The sequence below is a fragment of the Cetorhinus maximus genome, chromosome 1 (genome assembly GCF_964194155.1).
Source record: "Cetorhinus maximus chromosome 1, sCetMax3.hap1.1, whole genome shotgun sequence".
In the NCBI taxonomy this organism is placed as follows: Eukaryota; Metazoa; Chordata; class Chondrichthyes; order Lamniformes; family Cetorhinidae; genus Cetorhinus; species Cetorhinus maximus.
The window spans coordinates 174,795,696-174,809,087 of NC_135879.1; the positions used below are offsets into that span (position 1 = coordinate 174,795,696).

A 13,392-nucleotide genomic window follows, 5' to 3' on the forward strand; every position below is an offset into this window, starting at 1 on the left:
TACGTTTACTATTTTGCATTGGAAAACCTTTAAAATGACTTCACACATCATGTTATAAATTACTTGCCAGTTGTGCAATTTATATTCAGGAGTTTAGTCAACAATGGACAAAATACTTGCTCTCAGTTGCAGTTTGCTAATATGAAAGTCTCTGCACAAAATGTTGAGGGTTGGTTTGTGGGATATTTATTTATTCTTTCATGTGATGTGGGCTTCGTTTGCCAGGCAAACATTTATTGCCCATCCCTAATTGCCCTCAAGAAAGTGGTGGTGAGCTGCATTCTTGAACCACTGCAGTCCATATGGTGTAGGAACACCCACTGTGCTGTTAGGGAGGGAAGTCCAGGAAATTGACCCAGCGACAGTGAAGAAATGGTGATATATTTCCAAGTCAGGATGATGAGTGGCTTGGTGGGGAACTTGCAGGTGCGAGCGGCTGAATGGCCTACTTTGTGGCTGTTAAGCTTGGCTTAAGGATGGCTTCTAATTTGTCTGCTTCCCTTGTCCTTCTAGGTGCTGCAGTGCACCTTGTAGTTGGTATATGCTACTGTCACTCTGCATCACTGGTGGAGGGATAGATTATTTAAAGTGGTGGATGGGGTGTCAATAAAGCGAACTGCTTTGTCCTGGATGGTGTCAAGTTTCTTGAGTATTGTTGGAGCTGCACTCATCCAGACAAGTGGGGAGTATTCCATCACATTCCTGTGATTTGTAACTTGTAAAGGGTGGACTGAATCTGGCAGGTCAAGAGGTGAGTTACTGTCTGAAGAATTCCTAGCATCTGACCTGCTCTTGAGGCTACAGTATTTATATGGCTGGTCCAGTTCAGTTTCTGGTCAATGGGAACCCCTAGGATGTTAGCAGTGGGGGGATTCAGTGATGATAATGCCATTGATTGTCAAGGGGATATGGTTAGATTCTCTCTTGTAGGAGATAGCTATTGGCTGGCACTAGTGTGGCGCAAATGTTACTTGCGAATGTGGGCCCAGGCTGCTTCATCATCTGAGGAGCTGTGAATGGTGCTGAACATTATGAAATCGTCCACAAACATCCCCACCTCTGACCTCATGATGCAGGGAAGGCCATTAATGAAGGAGCTGAAGATGGACATTATCTTGAGAAACTCCTGGAGCAATGGCCTGGGGCTGAGGCGATTTGCCTCTAATTCATTTGTGGTAGGCATGACTCCAACTGGCAGAGAGTTTCCCTCAGATCCTCACTGACTTCAGTTTTGCTAGGGTTCCTTGATGCCACACTCAGTTAAATGCTGCCTTGGTGTCCAGGGCAGTCACTCTCACCTCGCCTCTTGAGTTCAGCTCTTTTGTCCACATTTGGACTAAGGCTATAGTGAGGTAGGAAGCTGAGCGGCCCTGGCAGAACCCAAACTGAGCACTGGGGAGCAGTCATTGCTTTGTAAGTGCTGCTATAGAGCAAGGTCAACGAGACCTCCCATCACTTTGCTGATAATCGAGAGTAGACTGATGGGGTGGTAATTGGCCAGATTGGATTTGGTTTGCTTGTAGTGGACAGGACATACCTGGGCAATTTTCCACATTGCTGGGTAGATTCCAGTGTTGTAGCTGTACTGGAACAGCTTGGCTAGGGGTGCAGCTACTTCTGGAGCACATCTTCAGTACTACTGTCGGAATGTTGTCAGGGCCCATAGCTATGAGATGATTTGGCCAGCTTGGTCAGTAGTGGTGGTATTGAGCCACTCTCGGTGATCGACATTGAAGCCCCCCAACTAAAGTACATTCTGTGCCCTTACCATCCTCAGTGCTTCTTCAAAGTGGTGTTCAACCTGGAAGAGTACCAATTCATCAGCTCAGAGGGGGCAGGAAGTGGTAATCAGCAGGAGCTGCCAACACCTCCAATGACCTTGAGCTTACTGCCCACATGTGCCCATGGCTCACAGGCAGCATCCACTTATGTTGGCCTTCACTCTGCTGAACGCAGGCTATTCCTAACACTCCCTTCTCTCCTGCTTTCTCTCCTTGCAGGAAAAGAGATCACACAATTTGACAAAAGCCAGGGGCGTGGGCTCTTGGAGGGAGGGGGCTGGACCTCCATTGACAGGCACCTTGTCAGTCATTGGCAATGTGTGCCTGCCTGCTCCATGGGGAAGGTGGTCTGACATCATACAACATTCGGCCATGAGAGCCTGAGCTTCATGAGGCACTGATTCTCACACATGTCAGAATAGCTGATCCCTCGCCTTTAGGTCCTCTGTCTTGCCTCCTTCCATCTGCATCCCAGTGCCCATTTTCTCTGCCCTATGGAGGGGCATGTGGCTATGGAGAAGGCACCTGGTGTTGCTGCTGGTGTTGCTCAGCAGAGGGGGAGAGTGCAACTGTAGAAGCTGCTCCTGTGCCGCTTAGAAGGCAGGCAGCAGGGAAATGCAGCAGAGGGTGCATAAAGTGCTGGTCAGGTGAATTGCCTTTCAGGTCACTTGTCAAGCAGTGATAGCAATCTCTGATAAAAAGGAGTGCTTTGCAAGGCAGTCTTGCAGCCTGTCCTTGTCTGAAGCTCTTCAGTGCAACTGACCAAAGGTTTCACAGATTTTACTGAAGCAATCCCTCCCATCGTGCTCTTGCCTTCTCCTCACTGCCAGGTTGGGGTCACAGCGTGAGACTCTTCCGCTGTAGGGAAAGAGGGATTTCACTGGGAAAATCCCTCCTAATTGGCTTCTCAATGCTTCCAGGTGGGTGACTGCCAGTGCACTCAACTCGTCTCTGGGAAAAATGGGGGGAAATCAGCAACTATCCCTAGCACTTTTCCCAATTATCTCAGCCCCCCAATGCCTCCACAAAGCTGCAAAAAATCCCCCTATTTGGGCAGTGGCCAAAAACGTGGCCAAGAGGTAGATTTTAAGGAACATTTTAAAGGAGAGAGAGATATAGAGGCAGAGAGGTTTAAGGAGGGACGTTCAAAGAGGGAGGTCCAGATTTCAGGGCCATGACACCTGAAGACATTTACCACTAGTGGGGTGAAGAAAGTGGGGGATGCACAAGAGACAAGGGTCTACTATCTCCTGCGAAATTGTGTCCTGCCATGAATAACTCTTCAAAAAGGAGAAAATGGGGGATAGGAAAGTTAAATGTGCAGGTGTCAAATGTAGCATTGGTTAACAATTAGATATCCAATAAAGTCTCAATCATACAACAAATATCTTATAAAGCCAGGGAACAGCCTCATATCATTTACTTTTCTTTGAAAATGCCACTTGGTATGAGTATCTCCTTCTTCTGAAAAGCCTTTGTGGTGTCAAATTAAATATAAACTGTCATAGCATAGACCAATGCCACCCATTCCTCAATAGGGTGAGGTAACAGGAGACTTTTCAATGCCTGATCATCATTCTCTTGACCATCATGAACAATTTCTTATTTCCCCTTATAATAATTGCCATTCAATAGTGATGAATCACTCTGTAAACTACACTCTTCAGACAGTGTTCCCAGAAGGATGGAATCCTAGAAAGAAAAGTATGTGATGTCACAGGCTTCTATTCAGGCCTGGTTAGGGTCAGGTCTGATGCTTTAAGATTATGTTGGATTCCAATACATTTGATCTAACATTTTAAATCAAACCAATTTAGTTTTGCTTTGTGCACTAAGTTGCATGCCCTCCTCCAATACAGGCTCTACTGTCTGAGAGACTCTGAATGCTAATTACACTTGACCAGGTCCCATCAATCAATTCCTATCATATCAATGCAGTGAGCTATAAAACCAAGATGGCAACCCTTTTCTTCCCATATTAACCTCTGTGAAAATCTCATAATCTCTTTAAATATATCAGTGCCACCATAAATGGCAGCCCCAACTTTGAAAGCAGGGTGATAAATTAAATGTGATGGCTGTGCTGTCTTTGGAGATGGTGAGATGCCAAAATCAGTTATTTTTCCTAATGTCTCTCAAAGCAGCAGTGATGAAAAAGAAAGAACTTGTATTTATATTGCGTCTTTCACCACCTCAGGATGTTTCAAAGGGCTTTACAGTCAATGAGGAAATGTGGCACGTAACTTGGCACAGCATAATTCTACAAACAATAATGAAATAATGACGAGATAATTAGTTTTTTTTTTAAGTGATATTGGTTGTGGGATAAATATTGGCAAGGGCACTGAGAGAGCTCCCATGCTTATCTTTTAATAGCACTATGGGATCTCCTATGTCTTCCTGTAATAAAGGCAAAACATGATCCACAAGGTGGCATCTCCAAGAGTGCAGTGCCCCCTCAGTACTGAAGTATCAGCTTGGATTATGTTCTCAAGTCCACAACCTTCTGACAAAGGCATGAGCACTGCCACAGAGCTAAGACTGACACTTTGACTGCGGCCAACAGGGGCACTGGAAACCATACCTGTTCACAGATATACTTTTTGCTCAGCCTACCTGCACGCGATGATGTTTTCCCACTACTTTACATGGGCTTTCTCCGGCTATTGGTAAAGGTCTGGTAGTCAGAAATGCAAGATTCAACTTCTAATCAACTGGACATGCACAGTCTGATTCAGTTGTTTACTTGCTGTGACTGGTACAATGGGGTCTGCTTGGACTGTAAATGGGACTGATTCCACGCTGCTGGGAGCCAAGACTTCCAATTTACAGTATGCTCTAATGTGAGATCATCACATGGATGCACTGCCACCAGGCTGTCCGATCTACAGAAATTTATAGTAACCTGCCTGAGAGTAGAATAATTGCATCAGCGCAAGGTGAATGATTTAAAGGTTACAACTCATCTTTGGGATGCCTGCCTCTTTCCAAACCTTAAAACAAGTTGCTGATTTATTGGGTTATTCCATTCAAGCATTCTGCAATGGCTTTAAAAAAAAACTTTCTGTAGTTAAATTTACAAATGGTTGAAAATATTTTCCAGCTACCTTTTCATACTTGGTCACAGTTCTTTGGGAAGAAATTAGTTTTTGTTCTGCTTGCATTCCAGGCTGAAAAAAGGGGCAAAAAAAGCACAATTTTTGAGGAAAACGTGCATGTCCAATCTGCACCAGCAATAAGGGAACTGCTATTTTGGTAAAGGTGGCTTTCCAGCTCTCCTTACATTTGGAGGCTGGATTAGTCAAGCTTCTCCAATCTGACCACCAAGTATTCCACCAATCTGATCAGAGGATAGCAGTGGTATTATTATATTACTGCACTAGTCAAGGAGCCTGGTCTAATAATCCAGTGAGTTCAAATCCCATCATGCCAGTTTGAGAATTTGAATATGGTTAAAAATAAGGAAAATCGGGAAAAATTATATCAGTTAGAAAGGTGACCGTGGAATTATTAGATTGTCATAAAATACAACTAATTCACTAATTTCCTTTAGGGAATGAAATTTGCCATCCTTATGCAACTCCAGTTTCACACCAATGTGATTGACTCTTAACTGTCCTATCAAGTGGCTTAACAAGCCAAGGGATGGACAATAAACGCAGAACATGCCAATGGTGTCCACTTCCAAAGAGTGAAAAAAAAATTCCACAGTAGAAACACAGTCTGTAATGTGGGCTTCCGTTGCTCTGAAGCTGCCAGCTATTGCAGGGTGAATGGCAATGGTGAAAAAAACATCCATCAGAGGGTTGCAGGTATGCATAAAGGACTTCTCTACATTGTACTTTGCAGCACACCTTCGTTCAGCGTGCAAGCATGACCCGACCTTCCTGTCTCTTCCCATTTTAATTCACCATCTTGCCCTCATGCTCACATTTCTGTCCTTGGCCTGCTACAGTGATCCAGTGAAGCCCAACAAAAGTTGGAGAAGCAGCAGCTCATCTTCTGATTAGGAACTTTATAGTCTTCTGAACTCAACATTGAATTCAGCAACTTCAGGCCATGAACTCTGTCCTCCATTTTGAATTTCTTTCCTCCCTAGTTCCAGTCTGTATCTTGTTCTCATGTTTTGCTTTCAGACAGCACTGACTCATTTTCTGCTATTAACATATTCTGCTACTTTGCTTTCAGACAGTGTTGATCTTTATTCTGTGATTAACACCTATTCTGGATCAAAACTCTAGTCTTTAATATTATCATTACCACTTTGCCTAGTGCCCCATGGCATCTTTGTCATTTAATCTATTCTGCCCTCCAACCTATCCCTGATCTTCCATTCTGCTCCATCTGCTCCTCCCCCTTTATTCAACAGCATAAAACATTTCTACTTCTCTCTAGTTCCAAAAAAGAGCCATATTGGACTTGAAACATTAACTCTGTTTCTCTCTCCACAGATGCTGCCAGACCTGCTAAGTTTTTCTAGCATTTCCTGCCTTTATTTTGACTTCACCAACTAATCTGCTGTCTGCTGTATATTGTCAGAGACTATCCCCTGTGCCTGCAAGTGCATGTAATGATCTGCAAGTCCCTTTTAAAAGCGCAAGATCTACATCTCCAAAATTTTGAACCGAGGCGTAATGTTTTCTTTCAGCTAGAAATGTTTTCCTCCTTATCTTCCAAGCCCAGAACCTCCTATCCACCCAGGTTTGCTATGACGTCTGGTGCGCTCCTCCTGGCTTGTTCTCTGTTACCTCAAATGAATGTTTCTGGGTTGTTACTTGAAAGGGTGAGAGTGACTCATGATGCATGTGATGAAGTACTGGCAGAGCCTAAAGCAGAAGCTGCCTAATTAATGTTCTTCCTCTTCTGCTTCTTTGCCTGGCATATTGGGATATGACAAAGAACGGTCGGAATAAGTTTCAGAGGAGCAGAGAACACATGGCTTACTGGAGGGAGAGGGATTCATGATCTGTAATCATGTAATGCTGAGTACAAAAAGAATTACAAGGAGGTGAAACAGAATGTTAGGATAAAGTTTTTGCTGGTACCTGCCGACCTAAACTCCTGAATTCGACACGCTCTATTGCCTGCTTGCTCATTAGTGCCAAAGCTTCCTCTTCATATGCAATGAAAGTGGAGAGGTTGAAGGATTTACCACCTGTTGCGAGGCAATGCCCCTTTATTTTGAAAATGTGTTTTCAACTTTCAACTGACTGGACATTTTGCAATTTGAACTGAGACAGAGCAAACTGCTTAAAATGCAAAGCCACATTCCAAGGTGAAGGTGACAAACAAACAAATCACCCTCAGGGGAGTGTGAAGAGAGAAACATTTCCTATAATCCAAACCTCCATCAAAACTCATAGCTATCTAAGGAAGAGACATTAAAAATGCAAAGCACTGGGTACTGAAACAATGGCTGCCACAGACAGACCCACCCAAAGCCTCTTGGAAATACACAGTGGGTGAAATATTTCAAGGCAAGGCTACCCAGCCACTACAGAGACATTGCAAGTGGCATAGGTGGTGTCCAGAAAGCCTTCAGCAGAGGAAACAAGCAGAGGGCTGATCATGATCTCCCTCTCTTTTAAAATAAGTGTGTTGTCTGGTTCAAGAAGCCAACACTACCAGAAACCTACCAGCAAAAAAAATCTTGTAATAATTGCCACAACTTCTACATCTGATCGCATCCAAGAAATCAGCTAACCTAAATCGGTTGCGACGTTTAAAACTTATACTTCAAGGACAATTAAAGGACACGTAACGTAACCATTATTTCTGATAGGTGTGTGTGTGTGTGTGTGTGTGTGTGTGTCCAAATGACTGCATGAGGGCCGAATGCTTGATGTCGCATTTTTATTATTTTTCCTGGGTTTAGAGGTTAATAAATTTGCTCTTTCTTTGACTCAAGAAAACCTTGTTTGATTGGCTCCATGTTGCCCCCAGCTTAAATAGTTAAATACATTATGATTTGGAAAAGACATATTCTCGTAAAAAAAGAAACATTAATCTTTGTTGCGACCAACTGAGGAGATTGAATAAATGGGAGCCGGTTCATCCCGGCTATCAAAAGTTCTCTGGCCTTATTAGTTAACTCTGAGGTTTTTAAGGTAGCCTTCACTACAGTGGCCCAAACAGCCCTCCAGCAATGTTTCCATTCTACTATGGTTGTCGTGCTATTCTGCAGAAGCAGCAGATATTTTTTAGAAGCAATCCTTCAAACTCTTCTTCGAAAACCAGTTTTCAATATGCCTGTTTATTTAAGCTATCACACATATTTAAATCCTGCTACATCATAGGGGGCTGAATTTTCAACGGCCCATGGTGACGGGATGGGAGGCTTGGGGGAGAAAAATCGTGCTAGGCCAGCTTTGTGACATGTTTCCACCTCCACAGCATTATGAAGGAGTCAAATTGATGGTGGAAATGGTTATCGGCCAGGCTGCGGCAGGTAACCAATTAAGCCCCTTAAAGGCTTAATTATAGCCACTCTCCTGTGGCATGTCAGGCAGACATCGGTGCCAGAGGGTCCACTTATTTCGAAGCCTCCGTTCCTAAAAGTGGCTGCATTGAGATCATCAGCAAAAATAGCCACAAGCAATCAGTCTGGCAAAATGATAAAACCTATAACACAACTTGATATTATAAAAGGTGTCTTATTCTGAAATATTTTCTGTTTAAGTCATTGGTTTATTGAAACACTTCTGAAAACAATGACTCTGATTTCTGATGGGGTGCAGACCATGTTGGAAGTGCATCAGGCAAGACTTCCAAATACACAAGCTGATAAGAGGGGTAACAATGTCCACAGTTCAGCCTCAATATAACAATTTAGCTAACTTTTAGATATTTCAGTGCTGTCAATTCCAGTGTATTTGGAAGTCTTACCTGATGCACTTCTAACATGGTCTGCACCTCATCAGAAATCTGAGTCATTGTTTTCAGGAGTATTTCACTAAACCGATGACTGAGAAAACATTTCAGAATAAGACACCCTTTAAAATATCAAGTCGTGTTACAGGTTTTATCATTTTGCCAGGCTTCCGTTGATTGCTTGGGACTATTTTTGCTGATGATCTCATTGGAGTGCTGGCTTGGAGGAGTTACTGAGCCCAGCACTGCAAGACAGCTGAAGCATTCTGTGCTAATGACTATATTCAAAAAGAACTAACAGATAGACAGAAAGAAACAAAAGGGTGTTAAGATTAATGATCATCCTTTGTAAATGGTTGATTCGCAAAAGCACTACTAATGGTGACAATTTTTCTCCAGGATTAGCAATTTTGATTTCTTCTAACATGAAAAAACTGCTCTTGCTGTGTGAAAGAAGGTTTGACACATTTTTGCTTAAGGGACTCTTAAAGTATTCTCAAGGATTTGATTGCGAGTCTCATTTAGACTTTCACCCCAGTACTCAGATCAAATTTGGGTTAGCTGAGAGCTGCTGTAGGTCAGTTCATAAATCATCTACTTATTGAATATACAGACAGACATTTGGTTACCAGTTTACACTAGTTAAGCAATTTATATTAATAATTTCCACCAGCCTGAGGTCCATCTTCCATTTGACAGTAACAGGCTACCTAGTATTCAGGTAAGGGCCAATCGGTACACATACAAATAGCCAGTTCAACCCAGTGCAGTAACACTCAGATGTGATACATATCTACCATGCTCTTCATAGGACTTTCAGAGAACTGAGTACCTGGATAATCCTCAGAGACGTGAACTGAATAGGACACCCTGTTGAGGAGAAAAATAGCAATAATTAGAACAGATAATTCTACTCACAAATATCAGCTTTGTTCCCATATTCCTTTTCCTTCATTCAACTATACAATCTAATCTCGAGTGTTGATATAGTTATATTATCACCATTCTCTGCTGAAGTGGGCAATTACCACAAATTTATTCTATTTGGCATTACGAATGAAATTTTACTCTGGAAGCGATTTTGAAAATTATAATAAACTTTTAAACCTTGTTGCTTTATCTTACTGTTAAGACTGTACTGGCATTAAAATACATAAATAATTTGACTCATTTTCTTTTTGAAGTTGTTGGGTTATTTAAGAAGTACTACCCTAGTCAAAGGTCTTTTGTGAGCCTTTTTTGTGGTTGCAAGAGATCAAATCTAAGAAGATGAGAGTCATTTTGTTATACTGACATTATAAGCAAATGATGTAAGATGCATTTATACTATTAGGTCAAAATTCACAAACAAATAAAAACAATTAGTTTAACTTATGCATGCAGTCAAGTGCCTCTTTGAAAGGAAAACATTTGCATAAAACTATTGATAACTAACCATCATTCTATGACCAGGGGATTATACTGGAGGTGACTAGGTTGTCTATGCACCAAATATTAAAGCAAAAACTAAATTATTACATTTCAGCCCAGTAACACTACATGGATGAGTGCTATGAAATTATGAAATTATAAAATTAAACACTTTACCACAAGTACTAGATTGTCTACTATTAAAAAGCAAAGTAAAAGAACAAATTCTTAGATTTTCAAACATACCTACATGGATTTTAGAAAATTCCTAATTGGCAAAAGGAATTTGAACTTCAGATAGCAGATGAGGAAGTTAATCCTTTACTTGCCACCAATGTTTCTTTTGAAAAAATGTCTGTTTCTGTGCAGGGCAGGGCAAGTCCAAAAACCATAAATGGGCACTAGTTCATTATTATGAACAAAAGCACAAAACTGTTTATCTGTTGCTGTGGTGCCAAGAAAAAAAGCTATCACCACACCTAAGCACACACCCACAGACACACTGTAAATGTAGCAGATATAACAATGCCATTTTATTTATTAGTCAGCTAACAGTATAATAAATACAGAAACCTATCATCATGATGAATATTCTAGAAACCAAACTAACAAATGATTTTTTTTGCCGGATATGGATTACTCATTTGCTATCACTTGCACTTGCTTATCTAAGCCAAGAAAACCTCAGTAAAGGCTGGCAGGAGCAAAGGCTGAGAGCCCCCTCCCCTAAAATGCTCCAATTTATCAAGGCTAAAAGCAGCAGACAGCAGAGGCAAGCCTCCCACTGCTTGTTCTGTTAAGACCATTCTACTCATTGCATTGACGTGCACAGCTATCTGGAGCCAAGTAGGAAGGATCCCAGCACCTATTGACAGATCTACCACTCCAGGTTGCACCAATGTAACTTGAACTGCTTGCATACATGCTCTAGTTTATGTTTTGGATTATCAAATCCACCAGAGGTGATCAACTATATGCAATCTCCTTTCGAGTGCATCATCTTGAAGACTGGTCAACCACAGAAATCCTGCCTACCTCTTCCAAGGACAAGAATCATGAGTTGTTCATGCAGCAATTGATTAGCACAGGCTTGTGCCCTCACTAGGGAGTTACCAGGTATCAGGAACTTGTGGAAAATGTATGTATGCATTGCCACTGACCTGCTGACACAGTGGAGGCGTATAACACATACGTAAACATTGTTTTTTTTATTCGTTCATGGGATGCGGGCATTGCTGGCTGGGCCAGCATTTATTGCCCATCCCGAATTGCCCTTGAGAAGGTGGTGCTGAACTGCTTTCTTGAACCGCTGCAGTCCATGTGGTTTGGGAGGAAGTTCCAAGATTTTGACCCAGCGACAGTGAAGGAACGGCGATATATTTCCAAGTCAGGGTGTTGACTGAGTTGGAGGAGAACTTCCAGGTGGTGGGGTTCCCATGCATCCGCTATCCCTGTCCTTCTAGGTGCTAGTGGTTATGGGTTTGGAAGGTGCTTCATAAGAAGCCTTGATGAGTTCCTGCAGTGCATCTTGTAGATGTATACACTGCTGCCACTGTGCGTTGGTGGTGGAGGGAGTGAATGTTTGTGGGTGTGGTGCCAATCAAGCAGGCTGCTTTGTCCTGGATGGTGTTAAGCTTCTTGAGTGTTGTGGGAGCTGCACTCTTCCAGGCAAGTGGGGAATATTTCATCACACTCCCGACTTGTGCCTTGTAGATGGTGGACAGGCTTTGGGGAATCAGGAGGTGAGTTACTTGCCGCAGGATTCCTAGCCTCTAGCCTACTCTTGTAGCCACAGTATTTATATGGCTAGTCCAGTTCAGCTTCAGGTCAATGGTAACTCCTCAGGATGTTGATAGTGGGGGATTCAGCAATAGTAATGCCACTGAATATGATGGGGCAATGGTTAGATTCTCTATTGTTGGAGATGGTCATTGCCTGACACTTGTGTGGCACGAATGTCACTTGCCACTTGTCAGCCCAAGTCTGGATATTGTCCAGGTCTTGCTGCATTTGGATATGGACTGCTTCAGCATCGGAGAAGTCGCGAATGGTGCTGAACTTTGTGCAATCATCAATGAACATCCCCACTTCTGACCTTATGATGGAGGGAAGGTCATTGATGAAGCAGCTGAAGATGGTTGGGCTGAGGACACTACCATGAGGTACTCCTGCAGTGATGTCCTGGAACTGAGATGATTGACCTCCAACAACCACAACCATCTTATTTTCTCTAGGCGTGACTCCAACCAGCGGAGAGTTTTCCCCCTGATTCCCATTGGCTCCAGTTTTGTTAGGGCTTCTTGATGCCACACTTGGTAAAATGTTGCTTAGATTTCAAGGGTAGTCACTCTCACCTCACCTCGGGAGTTCAGCTCTTTTGTGCATGTTTGAACCAAGGCTGTAATGAGGTCAGAAGCTGAGTGACCCTGGCGGAACCCAAACTGAACGTCAGTGAGCAGGTTATTGCTAAGCAAGTAGCATTTGATAGCACTGCTGATGACCCCTTCCATTACTTTACTGATGATCGAGAGTGGACTGATGGGACGGAAAGTGGCCGGGAGTGATTTGTCCTGCTTTGTGTGTACAGGACATACCTGGGCAATTTTCCACATTGCCCGGTACATGCCAGTGTTGTAGCTGTACTGGAACAGCTTGGCTAGGGGCACAGCAAGTTCTGGAGCACAAGTCTTCAAAACTATTGCCAGAATATTGTCAGGTCCTGATAGCCTTTGCACTATCCAGTGCCTAGCCATTTCTTGATCTCACGTGGGGTGAATTGAATTGGCTGAAGACTGGCATCTGCAATGCTGAGGACCTCCGGAGGATGCCAAGATGAATCATCCACTAGTCACTTCTGGCTGAAGATTATTGCAAGTGCTTCAGCCTTATCTTTTGCCCTGATGTGCTGGGCTCCCCCATCATTGAGGATGGGGATATTTGCGGAGCCTCCTCCTCCAGTGAGTTGCTTAACTGTCCACCACCATTCACGACTGGATGTGACAGGACTGCAGAGCTTAGATCTGATCCGTTTGTTGTGGAATCACTTAGCTCTGTCTATCACTTGCTGCTTATGCAGTTTGGCATGCAAGTAATCCTATGTTGTAGCTTCACCAGGTTGACACCTCATTTTTAGGTATGCCTGGTGCTGCTCCTGGCACGCCCTCCTGCATGCTTCATTACTTCCACAGTTTTCAACCTGTTTCATCCCAAGACAGATACTAAACCCATATGCACATCCTTGTACCGAGCATCCAGGTAAAACCTTCCAGTAGATGTCATTGCAAGCTGCAGCAGTTTTCTTGCTGGTTACATGGAATCATAGAATTGTAAA

At 43.0% G+C, this 13,392-nt stretch overlaps 1 protein-coding gene across 2 annotated transcripts in view; it reads right to left on the reverse strand.

Annotated features, from left to right (window-relative positions):
- Positions 1-13,392, reverse strand: part of parp8 (poly (ADP-ribose) polymerase family, member 8) — a 443,855-nt gene that overhangs the window by 286,186 nt on the left and 144,277 nt on the right. For both annotated transcript variants that reach the window (XM_078550076.1, XM_078550068.1), the window contains exon 3: positions 9,484-9,521. In XM_078550076.1, the coding sequence (XP_078406202.1) occupies positions 9,484-9,521 (38 nt within the window). The remainder of the gene's footprint in view (positions 1-9,483; positions 9,522-13,392) is intronic.